We start from the raw sequence: 24,302 nt of genomic DNA, 5'->3' as shown, positions 1-24,302 counted from the left end.
GTCTCGCTACCGGTCACGCGATAGTCACAGCATCTCGCGATGGGAAATGTAGTTCCTCCTATCCTACCTTTCCCATCCCAGCTGCGTGCCATTTTTTAAAGCAGGGGTGGGGGACTCGCACCCTGGGGTCATATACGGCTTTTGGGGCGACCAGACAATTTTATAAACAATCTAGAGCTGTCCAATGATTACATTTTTTTTTTTTTTGTAATCACATTGATCACATCTTAGAATCATGATGAATCATGTAACTAAAGATCATTTGTAATGATTTTTAAAAATGTTTTGCACCAAATTTGAAGAGCACCTGTTGCGTTAATTCTTTTTTACATTTAATATTATGACATCCTTTGTTGATCCACTGTGCACACTCATCCTCGTTTTCTAATCACTTAATTATTTGCATAATTAAAAAAAAAAAAAAAAAAAAAGACCCCAATATTTTGACCTGAACAAATATTCTGAATGTCAAGCTAAAGGATCATCTTTGGTCAAAATAGTATAAATAATCTGAATTAATACATTATTAATGCAATATGTTTTGTGGTTAATCTGAGTTAACACTTTGACAGCACTAAAACACGTTAATCCAAAAATTTCAACTTTTCCACCTCTGCTTTAAAGCTTTGCATGCTGCATACACTTATCAGGATGTTCATTTGTTACCTTTTTTTTTTTTTTTTTGCCCCACCCTACCCCCACGTGCATAAAATGCCCTCCGTGTGTAGTTTTCAAGTGTCCTTACATAGCAACCTGAAGTGAATGCCTACATGTACAGTTCGGGGAAATAATACGTGGAGACATACAGATGTAATGTGATGTAATCACGGCCGGAGCACCTGAAGTGTCACATTTGTTTTACCGTTAATTATCTTTTTTTTTTTTTCTTTTTTTTTAAAGCAGTGTAGCCTCATACAGTAGATGTGTAAAAGTCTCATGTAAATGTTGGTATTCAAATACAAGAATGACACAATCTCCCCACTTTATACATTTGAATATAACAGTTGTAGCTTTTGAGGCCGCATGAGCAGCTGTTACAGGACACAAATCTGCTTCAAAAAACATTGGAAGTCGCTTGAGACAAATATTCAACAAGTGACCTGTGTTAACGTTGGTGCTTTTGTGCTGCTTACATTTTATTTCCCCCCTCGTGTGTGCGAGAGAGTGACGCAAACGGATCCACGCTGATGTGGAATGGTAAAGAAGGCGGCAGTGCTGTGAAATTTCTTGTCATGCTCTTAATGCTGTTTTTAACGGAGGGGAGGTCATCTTCAGGTGTTATAACTTAGAAGAGTTTATTAGTGTTTCAAAGATGTAATAAACAATTTAAAACAATGATATGCAATTGTTTTAATTTGCCCAAAATATTAAAATAAACCGACATATGTTGAAGCATCAGCTGATCTGTTTAAATATAAAGATAGACATATTACGTTTTATTTGGATCGCCAGAGGGCGCTCATCCTTGCCAGTCCTTTGATAAATCATAAAATAATTGAGAATACAGTATAGGCCTATTTAAGTAAAATGTTCTCTATATGTTGTTGGCTAATTTAATAATTTGAGGAGAAAAATATACATTCAAATAACAATAGAAAGTATAAAAATAACAAAATGCAAAAAAAAGAAGATAAATACAAAATTAAATAGAAAAAAAGACAAAGCATAACCTGTGAAAGAATAACTAGCCAAAATGGAGAAAAAAAATGTATATAGCTAATGTTTAAAAAAAAAAAAAAAAAGTTTCAAAAGGTCCTCTGCGATTACTATAGTTTTGGCGCCCTCTTGTGGTCACGTACGTCAACAGGCCAAATTTAACTCGCTTGAAAGCCACCCGCCTAATTTGGGGGTAATAAAAACCACTTCTGTGATCAATTCATGTTTCCTACACAGATGCAGATCATAAATTCTGACAGTACAAAGTGAGTTACTCTGCAAACTAGAGCCGATAGATATTTGTTTATAAATAAAGATGACTTTTAAATATATATCGAGAGCTATATATTATTGCTATTTAAAATAGCCATATCACACAGGTCTACTGCAAATGATCAAGTAAAACAATTATGTTTTCTCAAGATGTTGTATTTGTGCATTTGTATCTAATGCATTGTCCCATCCCACCCCATGGCAGAGAACATGTGGTGCTCTAGGGTCCCCTTCCAAAGTGCCTGGCCGCTGTGAGACCACCAGATGACGAATCGGCAGCTACCCCAACAAGTGTCCACACATTTCTTCCAGCGGTTAATTGGGACTTTCTGTGGGAGGAAAGTGCAATAATATGGTGAATTCATCTTTGTTTCTCCTAATTTCAAAAAAACAAACCAAAAAAAAGACAAAAAAAAGTTAAAAGAACTTCAAAAAAAATTCTGAAACTTTTTTTCAAACTTTTTTTTTCCAATTTTTTTTTTAACACCCCCCAAAAAAAAAAATCTCAAATTGGGTGTGACGAGGCCTGAATACTGCTTGATGATTCGTTGGTGGTCCTGGAAGTGGGTGGAGCAACAAGGATAAAATGCTGTGATTGGTTGATAAGTGGGTGTGGCTATGCGAATAAGTAGTGCTGTGATTGGTTAAGTGGGTGTGGTTGTACAACTTTAAAGCAATATGATTGGTTAAAATGGTAAAAGTGAGCAAATTGGAACGCTGTGATTGGTCAGTTTGGGGTGGGTGTGGTTATACAAATCTCAGCAGCTTCATGATTGGTGAAACAAAATTTGGGCGGAGTTAGAGGCAGTAAAAGCAGCAGGTAGCTTTTTTTTTAAGCCACTTTGAATCTTGAGGTGAGAGTTGCATATCAGTCACTCCAATGGACATGAGACTTTTTCCTGTTCCCGTCCATCTCACGTCAGCCAAAGGTACATCAATTTGGTGTTGTTTGGAGCCATTTTGGTTTGGCCTGGTTAGGGGTTACTTGGCTAAAAAAATATTTTGCAGTTGGTAAAGGTTGAGAACCACTGCATTACTTGTAAAATTAAAAGAAAAAGTCTTTGAATCGGGATGTTTGACATTAGTTTCTGTACATTCCTGGCTCACAAAATGTTCTGGAATCAAGTCTCCTTGCTGGCAATTTTCAGGTTCAAAATGGGGAGCTCTCTCTTTGAGAGGCTTGTGAGAATGTTTGGCAATCCGCACACAAGACTGCGTACTCACAATCATCATGTGTCCTAATGCAGTTTGACGTCCGCCAACGTCCCACAAGTCCGTCGGCTGCTGAAACCTCCCGCAGGCTGTCATGCAAACAAAAAAGACAACGCAAAGTGAGTAACATTCTCAATACTTTTCACAATGGCATCAAAGTCTAAATTAGTTCAAATTATATGTCAAACTACTAGAACAGGCAACAAACTGCTCCTCTATCATCCCTTCACCTTCCCGTGGAAAAATACTATTTAATATTATTCACTAAAATTTAAAATTACCTTGAAAAGATTTTTCATCTGAAAAAATATGACACCTATCAGAATTTATTCCAGCCATATTTCTCTATTTTTAATGAATGAATGAATGAATATATTGTGATCGACTTGATTGACTTTAGATTGACAGCTGAGTGTTATTTGTGGACGTGCTAGCTGAGCTAGCCACCCGGCTTTGTTGACAAACTCACTCCAACAGATAGCTGGTGCCGTTCGCTCATATTTTGAGTTCTTTTAGCAAATATTCGCACACCTGTGCATACACAAGCAAGGAACTAGTAGGCTATTTTGTATAAAAACAACACCAACGAGGAGCCTCCAAAACAGGAATCTCCGAAAATGGGTCGGCTGTATGGGAAAATTGCCAACAATCCGGATGAAACTAACAATATAGTTTTCACGTTTTGTGTAAAAATGTACTTGTCATGATGTTAACCCTGATAAAATCATACGCACTCAATTCAACATGTTATTAAAATTTAATTTACACTTTACCTTGTTTGCACTTTAGTATTTTCTCAGCAACTCAATTCTTTGTGATGCTACAGCGCCACCTGCTGGCAATTTATGTTGCGGCCTGACCTAATAACAAGAATCCACACTTTGATGAGGTTTGCGGGCACTGTTGACGGTGCACCACGCACAAAAATAAAGACACAAACGGCGAAATCAAGATATATATTTTTCAATAGATCACAGCAGTTTTTGCCAACAAGTACATTCCTGATGGTACAATATGCTAAATAGATGCTCTGATTTTTTTTTTCTTTTTTCTTTTTTTTTTTTAATTATCTACAACATGAAGCCCCAGATGGAAACATACTCATTTGCAGCCACAGAGTAACTGTGGCTCTTCTGGATATGATTGGGTTTTATTTTAGGCTGGGCACGAGCCACCAAAATATTATGATTTTTTTTTTATTGGCGGGACACTCCATTTGCTCACCCAGCTGTCCAAGTTGTTCATGGGAATATATTAATTTAAGCCCACTATATGTGCAGTGTGAGTTATTATTTTGTGGCCAAAAAAAAGTACAGTGGTACCTTGACTTGCAATTGCCCCAATTTGTGAGTTTTTGTGGATTAAAAAAACATCGCTTGGTCCTTTTTTGGGGGGCTTACATAACCTTTCAATTTACTTCAGTGGGAAAGATTGATTAATTGTTATATGAGTGAATTGAGTTATAAGCCTGGTCACTGAACGAATTAAACTCCTAAGTCAAGGTGCTACTGTATTTTTTGGCCTATTATTTTTAGAACCTATCATTGTCACCACAATGTCATTGTTTTCACATCTGGGGCTCCGACAAACTTGGTACAAAGTGCAATAAATTACTTTCTCAAAGTGTTTACAATTTAAGGCTTGATCAGTGAAAGGCTGGAGCTGGAATGTTGCCAGTTAGAAGTACAGCAGGTCAGACAGCGCGGCCGGAAGGTGCGTCATCAACTGCAATCGGATCCACCAGTGAGGTTCCATGTTGTTATATCTGGTGTACGGACGCTTGGACATAACTGCGTCCGTGATGTCATCCAGAACGGGACTCGGGTCCTTCTGTCCGCCGTTGCACTGTGAGCGCATCAGCGCCGTGATCTGATCGAAGCGGACTTTGCCGTAATCTTCCCTGATGTCTCGCGAGGCCGAGGCCCACAGTTTGTTGGCCGCGCTGGCCAAGACGTCGCGGCTGAGGGTGCCCGCGGCGGCGGCAAAGTTCCCCGGCTCGATAATGCACACCTTGACGCCCCAGGACTTCATCTCGTAGCGGAGGCAATCGGAGAACGCTTCCACGCCGTACTTGGACACGCAGACGGGCGACTGCGCGATATTGCCCATCCGGCTGTACAAGCCAGACACGTTTACTACGCGACCTGCGAGAGAAATGCATATTTTAGATATTCAAGTGGATGAAAGCTACATTTGAAATTCAAATTTACCTTTTACGGCTATAGAGGGGCTCTCTGTTTACGACGGTACTATTAAATTGTTTGTTTTTCATACAAATATTTACTGTATCAGCCAACGTCAGCTGGGGTATTTAGTCAAGATATATTTACAAGAAATAATTTTACGAAAAACAACAAATAGTTCCAAATACAACACAATGGGGTCCAAAGTTGAGCTGTCTTAAGAGAATTACTCCTGCCAAGAATGCGGCTTCACAAGTGAGTCATTTGTTGGCATCTTAATAGCAGCAAAAACACAAGGAATAGTCTAAGCACGACGTGTACTGTATAATCAAAACTGTATAGGAAAGCAAATTGTCAAAACCTCATTTGCACTGACTGTGTACTAATTTATACAGACGGCATAGCTAGCGTATATGGAGGACTATAAGACTGCCAAAATAAAAAATAAATGACTAAATAAATTTAATTAATAAAAGTGAAAAATAAAAACTGATCTAAAAATATAATAAAAAATAAATACAATCATATAAATGGAAATAAAAACAATATATCCCCAAATAAAGTAAAAATTAATACAATTAAAAACGAGATTAAAAAAAATAGTTTATAAAATAAATGTTTACATACAATAATACATACAATAAAATATATAAATAGAAGTAATATTTAACATGTAATAATAATAATAATAATTGCAACAGCGGAGCCCAATCCAAGACGCGCTGAGGAACGCTCCCTCATTTGAATAACATTTTGACCTGAATAAATAAATACTTTTATTTATTTACTTTGGGATTTTGTTTATTTCCATTTATATTTATTTTTTTTGTATTTAATTTTTGAATGATATTTTGTATATCTATTTTTATTTTCACTTTTATTCATTTATGTATTTAGTCATGAATTCAAAAACTGCCAAAATTAAAAAAATATTTTTTTTTCATATCCATTTTTATTTTTCACTTTTAGTCAAACATTTATTTATTTATTTATTTGTTTCGTTTTAATTTTGGCCATTTTGGTCCTCCATAAGCATAAGCCTCTCAATAATAGTCTACCCCATCCGATGACGGCAAAGCCGAAGCTGGCGTTCTTGACTTGACTTGTTGCCCCCTACCTTTGGCCCGGCGAATGAGCGGCAGAAGCGCTTTGGTGACCCGGATGGTGCCCCACAGGTTGACCTCGGAAACTTCTTTGTAAGCTTCCATGGAGGTGAACTCCACGCCTCCGAACGTGGACACGCCAGCACTGTTGACCAGCGCCCACAGACCTAGACGATGGACCGGGACACAAGAAGTTACAAGACCAGCAAAGATGTCTGTTGACCTCCGATTGTTCTACCTCTCTCCGAGTCCTCCAGGTTGTCTCGGACAAACCGGGCGGCGCTGTTCACCTGCTCGTCATTGCACACATCCAGCTGGACCACCTTCATGCGCTCTGAGTGGAACTCCTCCAGGACCTTGGCACCCTCTCCACCTTTATCCTGCAAATAAACTATCCTCCATTGACGCTTCTGGACAAGTTCTCCTCTGACGCGTTTATTGAAACGGATGCAGATTAGGTGACTGTCATTCTAAAATTGCATTTTCCCGAACCTCACGCAGTTGAGTGCCACACTCACCTTCAGCAGGCATCCCGCAAAGACTGTAAAGCCGAGTTTGTGCAGATGTTCAGCGATAGCCAGGCCACAGTCGCTGTCACAACCTGTAATGAACACCGCTTTGCCCGTTGTCTGCACCAAAAATAAATAAATAAAATGTAGTGTTGCTGATGTATTTTATCCCTTGAGGCACCAGTTCTCAACCTGGGTTCCCAGGCTCTCCAGGGGTCCTTATTTTACTCCTTATTTTAATAAAAACAATAATTTACAATAACAATTAAAACAAACATACAGTACTGTAACACAAATAGGGACTGAGCACTGTGGCAAATTAGCAAAAACATGCTAGTAATTGACTCCCTACATTTAAAAAAAAAAAAAAAAAAAAAAAAAATCCGTTAAACTTGACATCAGTTACTACTTTATTGTAAGCCAGGACATTGGCGCCATCTTGGGGCATTTTAAGGGTGTTACAGATGAGCAAAAAATGCTGAGAGCAAATAAATTCTCAAAATTTTTATTAAAAAGGAAAAAAAAACTATCGTATACGGTACTACATTGCAAACCACAAAAAAAAAAAAAAATACCGTAGTTTTATGTTGCTCGTGATGCGTTCACGGCCTTAGTTACCTTCACGAGTCCTCGGGGGATCCGAGGTGTCGCGACGTACAGAACCAAGAGCAAATAGCAGACCACCACGCACTCGCTCACGCTCGCCCCCGCCACTCCCAGCAGCTCCGTGGCGGCGTTAAGCAGGGCCGGTAGCCCGAAGCCCAGTGACAGTGTCACGAACGCGGAGAAGGAGACGAGAAGGCACATTCGGAGCGCTGGCAGCGGCGCCATCTTAGCCGAATGCTGCCTTTACGTTCCGGGCACGCCTCTCGGTTGACAGCGTTAAATGAGATACACTTGTTAGAGTATCGGTATAGAATAACAATTTTATTCACTTGCTTATTGACTGTCAGATGTCAATACTGTCACTAAGATAAATTAGCGAGAATTCTTGAAACTGTAGTCGGCGAAACCGGAAGTGTATGTGAATCAAGCATCTTCCTTCGTGTCAAGTTCATTTGCTTTACTTCGTCCATGGATATTATTTTAAAATGTCAATAACGGGGACCCCCCCAAAAAATGTAAAGTGATATTTTTCATTCAAATACTGTTTCGACTACAATAGTGAGATCTGAATTCAAAAGTCATTATCACTCTTCTCCAGCAGATGGCGTGTTATGCCTCCCCTGGAAGTGCTCGACACCTTTGCTTCTGGAACCCTCTAAAAGCCATCCAATCCCAGGCTCTCATCTTCTTCGTCTTCATCTTTCTCACTTTCCTCTGACTGAAAGGTAAAATTACACACATCTTGTCAACCTCTTGATTTACAAACTAAAAGAAAAGAATGCACTTTCAATATCTCTATAGATTTACCTCATCACTGTCAACACCCAGCACGTTTCCACTGACTGTTCCTAAGTGAAACAAAACATAAATATAGTGACCCAATCTATGTAGACGTTGGGAGCCTTAATCTGTGTAATGGGTTATGCATTTTGTGGCTGCTCTTTGTTTTTAGCAGGTCACATTTAGCAATAAACAAACTGTAAAATGTAAACTAATGACATTTTGGACTGATATGAAACTGTAGTTGTAATCTGGAAACTAAAACTGGCATCTGCATCCATTTGTTTACCTGCTACAATGTCCTTTAGAGGGAGCCTTGGAATTGAAGTTTCACACTCATCAGTGTCGCCATCTAGGCCCCTGTCCTCAGCAGTGTCCTCTTCATCATCTGCAATACACAAAAACACATCGAGTGCCACAAGTTATCAGTACCACTAAGCAAATGTGAGCTAGACAAGTTTTGAAGCTGTATTTCTCACTTGAACTCGCAGCCTCCTCACAGTTCCCCTTCACTTGCTGCATGATCCTCTTTCTGTCCTGCAGGCATACAGACAATTTACTAAAGCCAATTGAATAGGACTCTTTATTGTCTGTTTTTTTATTCACCTAAATTAACGTATTTTCAGTCTCATTCTAAGTAGACTGTTCACTGCTTTAAGAAGTCTCTTGTTGTGGTTATCCTCCAGTTGTGAAAACACCATTAAGGTTCCTCTTCATGGTGATGCATTTATTTTTCTTTTAATTATGCATTTGATGTTTCATACAATGATCATTTGTCAAGTTAACATACATAAAGAAATGTGTCCCATAAGCTTCCTGTGGCTCAAAAAGGTTGGAAATGGTTTAGACAACTTATAAATATAATTAGAACATTTAATATCCTCTTTCCAGGTGATTAAAGAGTAGTTAAATTTAATGAGCAACATTTTGTTGATAATGTTTGACTAAACCAAAAAAAATAAATGTCTCCTTTACATTCACGCACCTCAAACACCTTCTCTGGTTTGATCTGTTCTTCTTGCTGGCACTCGAGGTAATAAAAATTAGTAAAGTTTTCCACTTGCAACTTGTATTGCTCCTCCAGCTCCTCCTCGAGCTTCGCATATTCCTCCATGAATAATGGCCTGAGAGATCGAGAGGAGCATTATGTCTTGTTTGCCAATTCGATTTTGTTACGGTTTATAATATTTCAGTCCATTTTCCCCTCCCATACATTAGGGATGTCACGATAAGGGCAATATTGGGAGATTGTGATATTAAAACTGCCACAATATCGTCGTTGTCATGTTCACAATATTAAAAGCAGCTGTTAAAAAAAAAAAAAAGAGTCAGGTTGATTTCCATTTGTGCAGTTTTAGCACCATCTAGTGGCTAGTTTATTAGTGCAATTTAATTTTCATTAGGGATATTATGGCCTTCAATGTTTAAAATCTATGCTTATTGTCAGATGTAGGGGAACCTAATTTGCTTGTGAAGCGATCAATGTGTGCTTGCATTACCAAGTAATTGCCTCAATATTGTTATTAGAGATTGTAGGCGGTTTATATGCATTGCTGTTATGTACAAAAGCACAATATTGTGCTTTTATTTTTAATTTTTATTTTATTTTTTTATTTTTTTTAGTATGAGCTCTTTTTTTAAATATCGCCAACCCCCTCGCACAATATCGTGATAATTATCGTATCGTGACCTTCATATCGTGATAATATCGTATCGTGATGTTTGGATATCTTTACATCCCTAGTACCATACATCGTGAAACTGTACACAAACCTGACACTTTGCAGTGTCTGGAGTCTCCTCTGATTCACCTCCAACTGTCGGTGTTTCTTTTCTTTCCTGGCGTCCAGATTGGCAACATCAGAAACGACATTCTTCATCATGACTTTGGTCTTCTCCACATTTTCCTTCATAAAGAACTAAATTTAGGCTACAATGAGAAGGAAATGATTGACCATGATAAATTTGTCAAAATGGATACAAACCAAGACCTCCTTGATGGCATGTTTGATGGCCTTTTCCGTCTCACTGCTCTCCAGAGGTCTCGCAATGGCAGCCGTTCTCAATTTCTAAAGAAAAACAAACGTTTCAGTGTAATTTCATTAAATGACTATTATTAAATTCAAAAACCTTGGTCAGCCAATATTTTCTCTCACCCTTAGCTCCACCTCCTTTCCTAATAAATCATACAGAGACGCTCCTTTTGACGTGGCCTCGGATGCCAGCTGCTGAGCTGCTTTCAGATCCGAAAGCTTGGCAAAAGACAGTGGAAATGTAAAGGAATGAAAAATTACACAGACTGAGGAGATATTTATGAGCAGGTTTTTAACCCCAACATCGTTTAAAATCTTTTCTACCTATAGAAGTTCAAACGTACGGTTTTTGTACAACCATATTTCCCCCCCCAAAAAAATGTGGTGGGACTAAATGTTCCAACATAAGAAGGACAATTTCTAAGGTCAGCTATACTGTGTATCTTTTCCTCTCCCTTCTGAGCATTTACATCCACTCAGTAAAGACAAACTACCTCTCCATGACACATAAAATGCTCTCACTCGAGTGCCCAGTTCAAACTTGAATTTGCTGTGTTCCTCCTCCACCCTGTCCTCCGGGGCCATCTGCTTGGTCTTCATCGCATTGTAGAGCACTGAAGTGATCTTGAGCATCTCTTTCACTGAATAACCATCCGCCTGGTAAAGGCGCTTGGTGTTCATCTTGATGTGAGCTTTTGTCGCCTGTTACATGAAGAGATGCTTATTTATTCATTTATTTTTTTGTTGGAAAAATGACTTATTTTTTTTTAACTTATGTTACCATGAACTGAGCCACATTCTTGATCAGGAATATTCTGTCTGACTCTGTGGTAATGTCAGTTGCAAGTTCCATCTGGGGTTCATAACTACATTTAGAGAGGAGAAAGGGGTACATTGTGTAATGTGTACTGTGAACATACAGTAATACTGTATATGTATACCAGGGGATAAGTGCAATGATGATTATCACTTGGACAGAATATCTTTATAGTCCTACAATGGAGGCAATGTGCATTCTGTCAGCATTAATAGGGGATACAGGAAATTAAAATATTAATATTAATTGTGTACACTATTTAATTAACTAAGCATCTCATTAGTCACATAATATAGATTTTTGTTAACATACCATTTAGCAAGCCATATTAGGATTTCTGCGACAAGCGTAAAGTTGGGCGTTCGGAAGTTTTCCACAGATATCAAGCGAGGAAAGCCCAAAGCTCTCATCATCTCTGTGAAATCTATCAAAGAAATCATTTAAGCAGTAAGCTTGAAATTAACACTAAAAAAACAAAACAATGCAGCATAATGACTACTTACTTTGCAAGTCCCTGAAAGACATCCTGCAAATAGTGCATAGCTTAACGAACCTTATTACGGCAGCACAAATTATTAAAACAACAATAAAATCAAACGCTTTTGGAAAATGCACACATCCATCCTTGCATTTTCAATACGAATTGTGCACGCTAAATGGCCAGTTCCTTTAAGACCACAGAGACGTGTTTCTCTTTGGCTTTGTGATCTTTCCCTTTTCTCGCCGTCTTTTCCTTTCCCTTTTCTGGCATTGCAAACATATCTTGCACTACGCTACGACAACGACAGAGCGACAGCAAAGCCTTTGTTTACGTTCGCGTTACGGCCAACAGGTTCGTCACAGGTCACGCCCACAATGCGGTAATGTAAGCAAGCATATACGTAGCAGCAGTCGTTCATAGATTTATGACGTAATGCACAGTTAGTGCAATAATAGTCTGTTGATCGGTGTACAAGTCATACAAAAATCTACATTACATACTGACTTGACTTTTTCGGGTTCTTAATTTCCAGTAATTAGCTAGCTACTGTAGTAATTAGCTAGCTAATTACTGTGTAGCTATTTTAACTGTACGATAATGTAGTTTTTTTATTTTTTTATTTTTATATATATATTATTGACAGTATACTTTTAGATTAGGACTTTAATATGGAAGACAAAGTATATAGGCCTACTTTATCTTGAAAATATTAACTACATTCTTGTAGTAGTAAAACTTAAATCTTATTGACAAGATTAATCTGAAAAAATGACTTAATAAAAACAATCTCAACCGTGACCTTGTTTCATGAAAATATCCATCATATTCAGATATTACAGTCTCAATCATGGAAAATGTGCCACTTTTTTTCTGATTTTTCTTAAAATGTGGTTTATGACTAGTATGAACAATAATAAGCAAAAATAACAGGTAAGTGCTAATATCAGAAGCCATACAGATGTGTTAAAATAATACAAGCATACGGTAAACTATAAACGTACAATGATAATGATGGTGTGTTCACCTGCTGGTATACAAATCATGTCAAACATTTCCAAGTATAAGTTTTCATTCACAATAACTACTCCAAGTAATTCATCACAGTGGATATTATTAAAATAAACACACTTGAGCAAGCAAATTTCAATTTCAAAAAGTTATTTTTATATATTTTTTGAATTAATACTTCCGGATGAAAGATATTGTCACACATCCTGGTCAAGTAAAATGTCAAAATTTACAGCATAGCACGCCTATGCTCACGAGGCTTCCAGAAGTGCTGTAAACATTTGATCCATTTCGTTCAACAGAACTTGTGAAAATGCTGACTCATTATTATTTTTTTTAAATAAAAAGGCAAAAATGAAAATGTACAGGTAAATCTTGCATATGTTGTGTGCAAAACGTTTAGGAGGAAAGGCTTTCGTAATCACCTTTCGATGCAATAACCTATGGCAGCATGTAGAGCAAGCAAAACATAATTATGGCAAAACAAAAACCATTTAACTCTGCGATCTTTGGAGAGTGGCGGGGTAAGGCTGGTGGGATGATATTGAAACATGTGCATCTCAACTAGTTACAATATGGTAGATATATTCAAGTTGTTTGATTGAAAAAAAGTGAAACTGGTTTATTACAGATGGAGTGAACAATTCCATGATTTCAGCATATTTCCTTGGCAACAGGATGACAAAGCACAAAATATGTTCACTGTATATACAAGTTTCACTTTTTGAATCCAACTAATGAAATAAATTAACTCTTTCTACCATATTCGACTGATTTGAGGTGTACCTGTACTAGATATATCTGTAAGTGCATCCCTCCACTCCCCCTCCTCATTTGAGGAACGTGTCGAGCTTCCTCTTGATATTGTCAAAGGAGTCCGTTCCCATGTAGTCCGCCTGGCCTTGCTCCCATTTCTGCTTGCGCTCCTCGGAAGACGGCTGCTGCTGTTGCTGCTGCTGCGGCGGAGACAGGTGCACCGCTGCGGCTGCGGACGCCAGGCTCTCCATGGCCTGAGGAAACCGGCGAAAACAACTCATTAGTCCAAACTAAAATAGTGCGTTAAAAAAAAAAAGTAATCAGCGTAAATGAATGCCGCAGAAGCTCTTGTGTGAAGTCGCAGCCAAGCCAACAAGCTTGCGTCGAGCTTCTTCCATACCTGTGCGCTCCCAAAAGTATTGTCACTGTAGGGGAACTTTACGGGAAAGACAGGGACATCGTCCACCACCAGAAATACATAACAACAATCATATTTACATCATCTGTCATGACTTTTTAAAAAAAAAGCACATCGTAATCCAAAAATGTAGACGGTGTAGTTACCTCCCCGACGCATTCCGAGATGAAGGGCTGGTCTCCGTATTGCTCCTGCAGCAGAGGCACCACGCTGGTGGAGTACAAGGCCCACCAGTCCAGAAGGAAGGACGGGTGCGCGCCGCCGGATACACGTTTGGTTTTGGCGTCCGAGCCGTGGCTCCAAGGTTTGGACTTCCCCAGGAAGTGGACCACCTTGGCATTGACGCCATAACTGAAATGAGACCCGGTGATGTCAAATATGGTATACGGCGACTTGTAATATGATACTTTACTTATTTAGACATTTTTTGGCCAGCAAACGTTAAAACTTTAAATTTGATATTTTCATTATTTTTCATGTACAGTTAGTACCTTTTAAAAACACATTTTGCAATTTTTCAACTGAAAATGCAACTTGCTGCCGACTGAAAATGACATCACAAGGGCTCAGGTAACCAATCACAGCTCAGCTTGTGAATGTCACATGACCAAACCTAGCAAACAGGTGAGCTGTGATTTGTCGTTACCTGAGCACTGAGCACAGGTGATGTCGTTTTCAGTCGACAAGTGGCAAAATTGTTTTTTTTTTTTTTAAGTATTAATTGTACGTGAAAAATAATGAAAGTATCAAATTAATTACAGACAAAATATTAACTTTTTATTGCTATAATGGGTTAAATAAGTGAAGTATCCCTTTAAGCTTTAAAATGTTTTTTAAATTTAAATTAATGACTGCCAAATACTACTTAATTTGCATTACTTTATTTTTCCTCAAATGTATGGAATTTTCTCTTTTTTTTTTTTTCTTAAATCAAAAATATACAAATTTTTCCTCAAATGTCAGATTTTTTGTTCCTTCTCATGATATGAATGTCATATTGCTACGTTTAATAAAAAAAAAAAAAAGTTTTAACAAAAAATAAAAGATATTGAAAGTACACAATTTTTTTCTGAAATGGCTCTGCTAAAAATGTATAATTTAAATTATACTACTGTTTTCTCAAATACTTTATACTTTTATTCATGTAATATAACTTCAATCTAAAAAATATGTAATATTCTTGAAAATATATGATGTTGCTTAGGAATATGACTTTTTTTTTTTCCAAAAAAAACCCGAAATATTTTTGTTATATTTTGCCATATCTTTATCTTTAAAATATGACTTTAATCTAATAGTACAACTTTTGTCTCAAATTACTTTATTCTCCTAATATTATGACATTTAATCTCACATTATTACAACTTAAATCTGAAGTATGCAGCTTTTTGTATGAAAAAAAAAAAAAAAACTATTCGCGTAATTTACAAACTTACATCTTTAACTTTTCATCCCGAAAATATTTCTTATGTATTCTAAAAAATATGCATTTGTATCTCAATTAGCAAACTTTTTAAAATATACATTTTTTTTCTTACAAATGTACGACTGAAATGACCAACATTTTGTGGAGTCAGTCAATATGGAGCTGTTGTACATCGCTGTTGTATGAGCACATTTTCCTTGCCTTGTCAGGATGATCACTGGCCGGAGCTCTGCTAAACTGACAAGTGGCCACGGGTAAAAACACATTCATCATCCCCGCTATGACGGGTGAAAACATGCTCATCGTTCCCGCCAAGTCGCCAGGAAAAACAAAACCTCCAGCTTGTCAATGAGGTTTGTGTCTGAAGGGGGGATTTGACGGCCGCAAGGACAGAAAGAGTGAACGCACAATGACCTGGCTGAGTGGTAAACATAAAAAGGTCTTTAAATAAACGGCTCTATTTGGGGATTTGCTATCAGCTGTTGGGGTGGAAACCCTATCCGGCGTTGCAGGCGTCCCACTCCTCATCTTGCTCTGAACTCCGTGTCAGCATGTGATTACCAGAGCTCGTGACTTGCTTGTGCGTCGTCACAGCTTACGCAGATTCTTTGCTGTAGTACGGTTTTACATCTTCCTAGCGCCCCGCGCCTCTTTCCACTATGTTTTTGTCAGCGAATGGGTGAGACTTACTGCTTGAAGGCTGGTAGGTACGTATAAATGGCGATGCTGCTGAGGTTGTAGATGAAGGGGAGGTGTTTTGAGATGTCGGCCGTGGCCCAGTCGCTGAAGAAGCCGTTCAGAACCCCCTGGTCTCCCCCTGAAACACAAACCGTTTGGCTTAACATCATCAGCCATGGAAAAATGCTTTCAACTTTGATTGGTTGGTAGAATGTGGTCACTTCCAGTGAAGACTACTAAAATTAAAACCACAAATAATCTAGATCTTAGGGATCAGGATGGGAGTGTTGAGAGCTTTGTGTGGCTGATGAGAAATATTTTAAGATTATATTCAAAATAATTGGGACGTAAAGAAGGTAATGGAGACGTGTTGTGAATGTGATGTGGTGTCTGGAGTCGTCACTGATGATATAGCGGTGAAGACTTCGGTTCAGGCAGTGCGAGTTCAATTTCCATTCTGTGACTACAGTGAGCATGAATTGTTGTTTTGGGTTAGGTGTAAAATGTAAAAAAAATAAAAAAATAAATAAAAATAATATGCTTGAAAAATACTTCCAGGCCACGCTCGTCATACTAAGTCATAATTTAAAAAGCTGTGACAGACAAATGTTGGTAATTAGTTTTTTCATATTTCACATACTATGAGTTCAGAGAAATTAAAAATTTTGTTTGTATTTCACATACTATGAGTTAAGACAAATTAAAAATTTTGAGTTGATATTTCACATAGCTACTATTAGTTGAGAGAAATTTAAAAACAAGTGTATATTTCACAATATGAGATGAAGAAAAATAAAAAAAAATCTAAGTTTATATTTCACCGACTATGAGTTAAGAAAATAAAAGATTTTGACTTCATATTTCACATACTATGAGTTGAGGAAAAAAAAAAAAATTGAGTGTACCATAACATTATATTTCATCTACTATAAGTTGAGAAAACTGAGTTTATATTTCACATACTATTAGATGAGAGAAATTTAAAACTGTGTTTATAGTTCACATGAGTTAAAACCATTAAAAAATTTGAGTTTATATTTCACATACTATGAGTTAGGAGAAATTAAAAATTTTGAGTATATTTCACATACTGAGAGTTGAGAAATGAAAAACTTATTTTATGTCAACTCTAAACATTTAACTCATTTGCTACCAATAACTTATAAAAACGTTTTTTAAGTGTCCCAAAGACGTATTTATACGTTTGTTTTTTTTGTTTTTTGTTTTGTTTATGCTAGAGCATGCAGAAGGCTTTGATGCAGTTGCAGAAATTGTAGTTATTATACAAACGGCCAGCAGGTGGCAGCAGAGTAAAGGAGCTCAACCAGGCCATGTTGAAAAGAGCTCAGTTACTCACAATTCTAAATATATTTTTGAAAATTGATTAAACTTAGCTATATTCCAATGCTAATTGCTGCAAAACAGAAACAGAAATACACTTTGTTTCCTGATGAAAGAATAGACTTTAATCTTTCTTTTGATAGGCTCCATGTTTTTATAGCAATAGAACACAATATTCTGTGGGGCTTGCAAAATCAGTCAAAATCCAGTAAAACAGCCGGCAGCGAATTGGAATTTGAAGGAATTGCTTCTGTGAAAATGGCTGAGAGCGAATGAGTTTAAGAACAACACAAATTTTTGGTGTAATCTCTACCAAAAAAAAAAAAAAAAAGTTCTATGAACTTGTTCGGGTTTACAGTGACATTCAAATGAAAAACAATAAAGATGACAGTAACCTGAGCATGCCTTGTTGTTCTACAAAAAATATGTTTTTATGCTGCTGTGCAAATCAGGACCCTAATATTGGCACAGTATAAGCCAAAAAAGCTATTTTTATTTTATTATTCAAACGACTGTTTTGTCCAGGAAGAGAAGAGTTTCTTCTGAACATTATTAAAGCAATTTCAGTTATGTAATTTTGACCCTGCCATCTGAACATAAAAAGAACATTCCTATTTTTACTATGCTGTCTTGCATAAATGCACCGTGAACTTAAAGCACGCGGTCGTGAGCACATCACTTTCGAATATGCAGTTATGTGTATATTGCTAGTTTTCACAGTTACTGTCCAGAGCTTACAGTATGTGTCACATGAGCATTACAGTTGACACCCAGCCCTCTTCCTCACCGTTGCAAATATCAAAGATCAATGTGTTGCTTTAAATAGGGAGGCTTGCTTCCTTTGGGCTCGCCATAAATTTATTTAAATGGGGGTTTGACAATGACGGATCTCATGCTGTTGGGACAACGACCCCCCGGACAAAATACATGTAACAACTGGATTGCTTGATATCAGAATTGGCAAACAACATACTGTAAAAGCGTCGAAGCTACATTTCTGTCCATGTGAGTGATTAAACGTCAAAGTTTTGTTAGTTTCCACCCACTCCTGAGGGCAACATTGCTTAGCAGGTAGCGTGCGGAGCCTTTATCGGAGGGCTTTTTGTCTATCGCATCTTGAAAATGACAAACAATCAGCCTAAAGTGAAAACATCTGCGTGGGTGCACCCTGGATTTTTGATTAGTTTTTACCATTCTTCACGGTTTAATTGCATCTACGATGTTTCATGAGTCATTTTCCTTCATAAAAAACAAAAACACATTTACACTCAAAGCATCTGTTAAATGCCAAGGGGGGGTGCGTCACACACTTTTAAAGATTATAATGGCTATAATGTCTTCTTTTGTTAATTGCCCCTTACCCCATTATAGTAGCGATATACAACATCCCGTAGTGAAATATTCTGCAAATAATGCTTGTAAGTCATCAAGCGCGGAAGGTAGTTAGCGCCGGCGTCTTAATTGACTTCCGTTGCTTTAGAAAAGTTTCAAGCGCATCGTTTCATCCCTCATTTGGTTTATGGCAATGACACCTAGTGCAGTTTACCGCTTCTTTTTTTTTCCTTCCCAACAAAATAACATCATCCCTCAAGGGATGGAAATAATTCAGGTAATGCACCGGCGCTGCTTTGATGATATTTGCAGTCAACTTGAAGCGCACGGCTGATGAACTATTTTCTTCATTAACGTTCCTTTCTAAGTCTGTACATGATGTCCCAGAGTGGAGGGCTGGCCGGCCACTAATTCCCACTCACAGCTGACTCGGCTTACATTTAATGCAATGTGGAAGAGAGTTTAAGGAGCGGCTTGGTTCATATTGTGCTTGTTACTTATTCTTACAGAGTAGGTTTCTGTACAAAATTCAGTTTTTATATTAGTTTAATATTTAAAGTGTTTTTTTTTCATAAAGTATTTGATGGGATATTCTGCAAATGAGTGATAGAATGACGTAGTGTTGTAGTTCTGTTGTAGTCTTTTATCAAGACCGGTTGTGAGTAGGTGGATTTCTGGTATGTAGTGATTGGTGTCCTGCCATTTTATTGTCTTATATCAATGTCCATTTGGAGCCGGGCATGCAAGGACAGGATGCACCGGATTCCATCGCTATCTGCGTTATTTTTTAAAAATATCATTCATAATCTGTATAGCGTGATGGATAGCTTAAGTATCATCCTGACTAAAAGGTCAAAACGGCTTCCACTCATGCCTCAGCCCACACAAAACAACAGCTTGAACTTTTTGGTGCACTGACGGTGGATGCAAGGTATACAGCTTCCAGGTGCTGATCCCTGCAATAAACCTGACAGCTGACCCGGGGCCAAACTGACATCCACAAGTCATTTATGGTACACCAGCGCTAGATTGGCTGTACAGCAAGCACCTGCGAATAACTTCAACTGATGGTGAGTTGAAGGGAAGCCTTGTCTGTGAGACAGCAGGCCCGTTAAAGGCCTTGCATGGAGAGAAACGATAACAGGGCTGTTTTAGCTTCATGTTACCGATGACTTCATGTCACTCAAGGAAAGAACAACAGGGGGCTCCTTGGATTATGATGCACTTTTGTTCCTATGGTTGTTACATGACCCAAATTTGTTACTCTAAAACACATTAGTCTATCACTAACCAACGCAAATACACTACCATAGTCACAAATTTACTTTTTAACTCATTGACTCGCAGCCATTTTCACTGAAACAACCCCCCTCGCTCCCGGCTGTTTTACTGGATTTGGACTGATTTTGCAAGGCCCACAGAATATTGTGTTCTATTGCTATCAAAACATAGAACCTACCAAAAGAAAGATTAAAAATCTTTTATATCTTGTTCCATTTTGCAGCCATTAGCATTTGAATATAAGTTTCATCATTATTCACAAACCTGTTGAAAACACTGGCAAAAAGAGCTTGTTGCAACATGGCCCTGGTTGATCTCTTATACTCTGCTGCCACCTGCTGGCCGTTTTTGTAATAACTACCATTACTTCAACCGTTCTCTTTAGTTCAGGGGCTGCATCAAAGCCTTCTGTATGCTCTAGCATAAAAAAACAAACAAACAAACATCCAAATATGTCTTTGGGACACTGGTAATATTTAAAATAGAATATATTTATACGTTTTTGGGAGCAAATGAGTTAATATTTTCTGCGGTGGCTTGGTAGTGAAATGGGAACCAAACAGGCCTAAAATATAAACATCAAATTAATTACATTTTGCGGATTTTAACCCATTTTTATCCATCATTTTGCCTTGAACTACCACTTGCTGTCAACTGAAAATGACATGATAGTGCCTAAGGGCTAAGGTAACGACCGTCACAGCTCACCTGTTTTCTGGGTTTGATCACTGCAAGCTGAGCACATCAGTGTTGTAATATCACATTCAGTCGACAGCAAATGGCAGAATACTATGTAATTCATATACCACAAACGCAACATTTATCAAAATATCATGTTTAAATAGTGGGTGTGCCTCAAAAAATATTATTGTAAAGAATTTTTTCCACTTGACTCATTTAAGCCTGTTTTCTTCTAATAGCCATTGTTGCCAAAACAAGTTTCAAGCCCAATAACTGCTTTGCTAATGTGTTTGTGTTATGAATCATTTAAATGCTGTACGATGTTCCATTTGTCAATAATGGTCCTATTTATAGAAAGGCAGTTAGTAAGCTGGGGATTGCTTCAGAGTACGGCTGCCCCCGGACTGATTTAGATTCATCCAAGTAGAGCGGAACGTCTAAAGTCAAAAGTCACTGAGGTCGCACCGTTTGGAATTTGAAGAAAAATATGTCTTTGCGTCGCATAATTCAGAGTTTAAACTGGCCTCATCCAGGATGTCTTGACTCTGGGTGTACGTTTTGCTTTTTCTTTGCTATTTCTAAACCAAGGACCCCCCAGTAAAGTATTTCTGAAGGTGACCGTGTGTCTCTGGAACATAGTCAACTTCAGGTTCCGAAACAAGTGTGGTCTGATGTCTGCTTCATATAGACAGTCCATGCTGTCATAAAAAAAAAAAAAAAGATGCATTGTTTTTCTACTTAAAACCTCTCAAATTCAAAAATATAAACAACCTAGTAAGTTATTTCCCTCTTGCACAAGATGTGCGTGCTGGCTTACCGTCAAAGCTGCCGTGTTCTGTGCAGTACTGAAGCAGTTTGTCATAAGTCTCCACAGACGGACGAAAAACAAACACGCCCGAGTTGAAGCAGTCAGGCCAGCCAGGATCGGGGGCAGCTGACAGTTCTTCTCTGTCAAAGAGCTCGTCTATATTGGAAAGCACCTGAGACGTGCACAAACGGAGGCGGAAAACACGCTCACACACTATTTTGTGTTTAGCGTGGTTATTTGACATGCCCTCGTGGTCTCACCAGAGTGTCTGCATCCATGAAGACGCACTTAGAGTAATGTGTGAGGGTCCAGCAGTGGAGTTTCGTGAAGGTGACGCCCAATTCGGGCCTCTTCAACAGCGCCAGGTGGGCCGCGTCGCCGCTGTCCAGCACGTCGACCAGTCGAACCTCGTCGAAGATCTTCCTCAGAACGGACCTGACGGTTTTGGGAGCGTCAGACAAACAACACGGACTGCTGGTTTGGACAGGAATGTGGCTTCCTTACTGGCAAGGTTCCGACACCTGGGGCCCGATGAGGGCTGCCAGCTTTTTGGAGGTTTTGTGGCGGCGCAGGGACTGGCCCAGAACCATGGCTCCCTTCGCATAGCTGTCATTGGTAGCCAATGTCACAAAAGCTTGGTCTGTAGTGGAGGAAGAGACACAATTTGAATGGTTAGGTAATTCCCAGAGCAACGGGTGACATTTAGGGTTGATGTAAATCCCTACATCCTACCAACTTTGTTTTTGCCAACAGTAATAAACCTTTATGTTGAAATGTGGTGCTGCAGGCTATGAGGAAAAAAGTTTGGCCTCCATTCTCCCACACCCCCTTTTCTATTGGTGCTATTGAGATTCATGTGCTCAGCCAAACTTGACAGGAGACATCAACTTTTAAAACATTTCCCTTGAGTTGTAATAATATTAACAATAAATTGACATATAAAAGATTTACTTAGTCCACTTATTTAAATGCAAGACATTAAAATACATTTTTTTCCATCTTCTTTAAAAAGAGAGATGGACATTTACACTATGATTATGACATGTTTACCATATATAAGTGTATTATGTTGTTACTACTTTCGGATTGTCGTATCAGTGGGCGCCAAACCAAGTCATTGCGCATGATTTGTTTGGTGCAGTTTTTATGCCAGATGCCTTTCCTGATGCAACCCACCCATTTTATATCCAGGCTTAGGACCAGCTGATGCTGGGTAAAACAATACCAGACAATACTAAGCATCAATAATTCATACTGCTGACCAGTGTCCTCCCTCTCTTCCAGGGACGGCCCTTGTCTTAACCTGGACATTCGGCACCTGTTTTGGTTGACGTAAGTGATGTCATCATATAGCAACACAAGCTAAGATAAAAAAAATATATTATACAGTAATTCACAAAAATGTTGCTGTAAATATTTGTTCACGTAGATTGGATTAAAAGAGGGTTTATGCTAAATTGAACATTACTAATTGAAATTGACTGACTGTAGGCCATATGTCTGTTGTCACCCGTGTTTAGTAGCCATGGCGACCAGATGTTATGTCATCTATAGTAACACAAGCAAACATGCTAACAAAAAAATATAGTATTAAACAGAATGTCAAAACTCCTGGCAGTCAATACACTAAGACAATATAACGCTAGACAATACTGTCACGCTAACATGGGTTATTAGTTACGTCAAACAACAACTCAACATAACATTACAATAGTTAATAGAATTTTTGTCACTTATTTTGCGTAAAGATGAGGTTAAAAGAGAGAGGATAATAATTTATATGACATCACTACTGTTTTGTCATCAATTTTGTACAGTGACAGAGGACTCGAGAATGGATGTTAAAATAATGTCACTTGTTGCTGTATATGTTAATTATGCAGAATAAAGTGCATAATGAGCGTTAATAAATAGTTTGACGTCACTACGCCGTGTTGTGATGACAGCACGAGTGATGACGTCACATTACCTACAGAAGGCCAAGCTAAATACTGTACTTATATGAACCGAAAAAAAGATTAGCTAAAAGCTGTGCACACACAAAAGTTCGACGTTAACGTGACGACACGCTGCCATTTTCACAATAGGTACTGTAAAACTCGCGCTACGTCATTCCGTTGACATTTTAACACGTCAACTCACCGCCATGGTTTTATCTTACAACCTTTTCCACGCTACAAGTCTCAGTTCTCGCCCCTTGGGCAGTATCGCGGTATTTGGAGAAAAAGCCGTGTTCCTTCGTCCCATACCTGCCATGACTGAAGGAAGAAAGTCCAAGCTACGTCGTCGTAGCTTCGTGGTCGCGACCACCACCACCACACACGCACTCACGCACGCACGCACTCACGCTCAAGGCAGCTTTGGCGTAGAAACGAAAAGGAGCGACTAAAGTATACCGAGGTGCATTTATAGCAACGGGACAGTGGTCAGCGTCATGTGACTGAGGGGGGCTGTGTCCTGTCAACACACATAACATGCACTTGCTCCAAGTATACACACACACAATCGCCAAGCTTAGTGTGTGAAGAGGAGTGTGCGCACAGTGCATACACATAATCCATTATTAAGCTAGTCATAGTTTTATATAATACACAATAATATTTGCTTTGGACTGAGATATTAATTTGAAGAAGGATGGAAGCATCTGATGTTTCCGTGCGTCTTTCCATTCTTTCCTGCCTTCTTTCCTAAAGTGGCAGTGTTGCCTTTAGGGTCTTAACCAGGTCAACAAACAGGACTTGAAACCCCAATTTGAAACTTGACTAAAACCTTAATGCTGGTTTGAGTTCATCTCAATGTAATTTTAAGCAACTCTGTTCAGTATGAATATAATAAGTATATGTGATGCTCTAGCGTCATCTTGTGGTCAGTGAGCAATATATTAGTGAGCGTTTCCCAGTTTTGTTGTTGTTGTTGTTGT

The 24,302-nt window shown here is 38.4% G+C and overlaps 3 protein-coding genes and 1 long non-coding RNA gene across 7 annotated transcripts; 1 reads left to right on the top strand and 3 right to left on the bottom strand.

Moving 5' to 3' along the window:
• The first annotated feature begins 2,713 nt into the window (after positions 1-2,713).
• On the top strand, positions 2,714-9,631 carry LOC144009811 (uncharacterized). Of its 2 annotated transcripts, none has more exons than XR_013281050.1 (4): positions 2,714-2,858; positions 3,177-3,260; positions 8,144-8,267; positions 8,631-9,631. It is a non-coding gene; the product is annotated as an uncharacterized LOC144009811 (long non-coding RNA). The 2 variants fall into 2 exon arrangements; XR_013281049.1 differs by having other exon boundaries at positions 8,141-8,267; positions 8,631-9,630.
• bdh1 (3-hydroxybutyrate dehydrogenase, type 1) lies at positions 4,172-7,767 on the bottom strand. Its single transcript, XM_077509699.1, has 5 exons — positions 7,555-7,767; positions 6,946-7,056; positions 6,666-6,807; positions 6,442-6,594; positions 4,172-5,285 (listed from the first exon to the last, which is right to left on the bottom strand). Exons 1-5 carry the CDS (start codon positions 7,765-7,767, stop codon positions 4,819-4,821), a joined length of 1,086 nt encoding a protein of 361 aa, XP_077365825.1. The 3' UTR covers positions 4,172-4,818.
• Positions 7,843-11,942, bottom strand: LOC144009806 (clusterin-associated protein 1-like). Its single transcript, XM_077509697.1, has 12 exons — positions 11,676-11,942; positions 11,485-11,596; positions 11,137-11,221; positions 10,878-11,057; positions 10,479-10,574; positions 10,308-10,391; positions 10,096-10,229; positions 9,308-9,446; positions 8,802-8,859; positions 8,612-8,710; positions 8,350-8,390; positions 7,843-8,260 (listed from the first exon to the last, which is right to left on the bottom strand). Exons 1-12 carry the CDS (start codon positions 11,695-11,697, stop codon positions 8,198-8,200), a joined length of 1,113 nt encoding a protein of 370 aa, XP_077365823.1. The 5' UTR covers positions 11,698-11,942; the 3' UTR covers positions 7,843-8,197.
• Positions 11,943-12,794: 852 nt separating this feature from the next.
• On the bottom strand, positions 12,795-23,837 carry gyg1b (glycogenin 1b). Of its 3 annotated transcripts, none has more exons than XM_077509701.1 (8): positions 23,525-23,837; positions 21,887-22,022; positions 21,643-21,817; positions 21,392-21,554; positions 15,952-16,078; positions 13,983-14,186; positions 13,818-13,887; positions 12,795-13,671 (listed from the first exon to the last, which is right to left on the bottom strand). In XM_077509701.1, the coding sequence occupies exons 2-8, from the start codon at positions 21,970-21,972 to the stop codon at positions 13,492-13,494; spliced, it is 1,005 nt and encodes a 334-aa protein (XP_077365827.1). In that variant the 5' UTR covers positions 21,973-22,022; positions 23,525-23,837; the 3' UTR covers positions 12,795-13,491. The 3 variants fall into 3 exon arrangements, with proteins under 3 accessions (XP_077365827.1, XP_077365826.1, XP_077365828.1); XM_077509700.1 differs by having other exon boundaries at positions 23,632-23,836; XM_077509702.1 differs by lacking the exon at positions 13,818-13,887 and having other exon boundaries at positions 13,982-14,186; positions 23,632-23,835.
• Positions 23,838-24,302: the final 465 nt, after the last annotated feature.

The sequence above is a fragment of the Festucalex cinctus genome, chromosome 20 (genome assembly GCF_051991245.1).
Source record: "Festucalex cinctus isolate MCC-2025b chromosome 20, RoL_Fcin_1.0, whole genome shotgun sequence".
NCBI lineage: Eukaryota > Metazoa > Chordata > Actinopteri > Syngnathiformes > Syngnathidae > Festucalex > Festucalex cinctus.
Note: the sequence above shows the minus strand (reverse complement) of the source record. Positions and strands in the feature narration are given on the sequence as shown.

Excerpts from the sequence above, each read along its gene's own strand:
- bdh1 (XM_077509699.1), bottom strand. The coding sequence starts at position 7,767 with ATGGCGCCGCTGCCAGCGCTCCGAATGTGCCTTCTCGTCTCCTTCTCC. Across the intron at positions 6,808-6,945 it reads TTGCGGGATGCCTGCTGAAG|GATAAAGGTGGAGAGGGTGC; the intron begins GTGAGTGTGGCA and ends GTTTATTTGCAG. Across the intron at positions 5,286-6,441 it reads GCTCATTCGCCGGGCCAAAG|GTCGCGTAGTAAACGTGTCT; the intron begins GTAGGGGGCAAC and ends TTTCTCTCGCAG.
- LOC144009806 (XM_077509697.1), bottom strand. The coding sequence starts at position 11,697 with ATGTCTTTCAGGGACTTGCAAA. Across the intron at positions 11,058-11,136 it reads AGAATGTGGCTCAGTTCATG|GCGACAAAAGCTCACATCAA; the intron begins GTAACATAAGTT and ends TTCATGTAACAG. Across the intron at positions 10,230-10,307 it reads ATGCCATCAAGGAGGTCTTG|GAAAATGTGGAGAAGACCAA; the intron begins GTTTGTATCCAT and ends TTCTTTATGAAG.
- gyg1b (XM_077509700.1), bottom strand. Across the intron at positions 21,555-21,642 it reads TCATGGATGCAGACACTCTG|GTGCTTTCCAATATAGACGA; the intron begins GTGAGACCACGA and ends TGCACGTCTCAG. Across the intron at positions 14,187-15,951 it reads TACCTACCAGCCTTCAAGCA|TTATGGCGTCAATGCCAAGG; the intron begins GTAAGTCTCACC and ends GTCTCATTTCAG.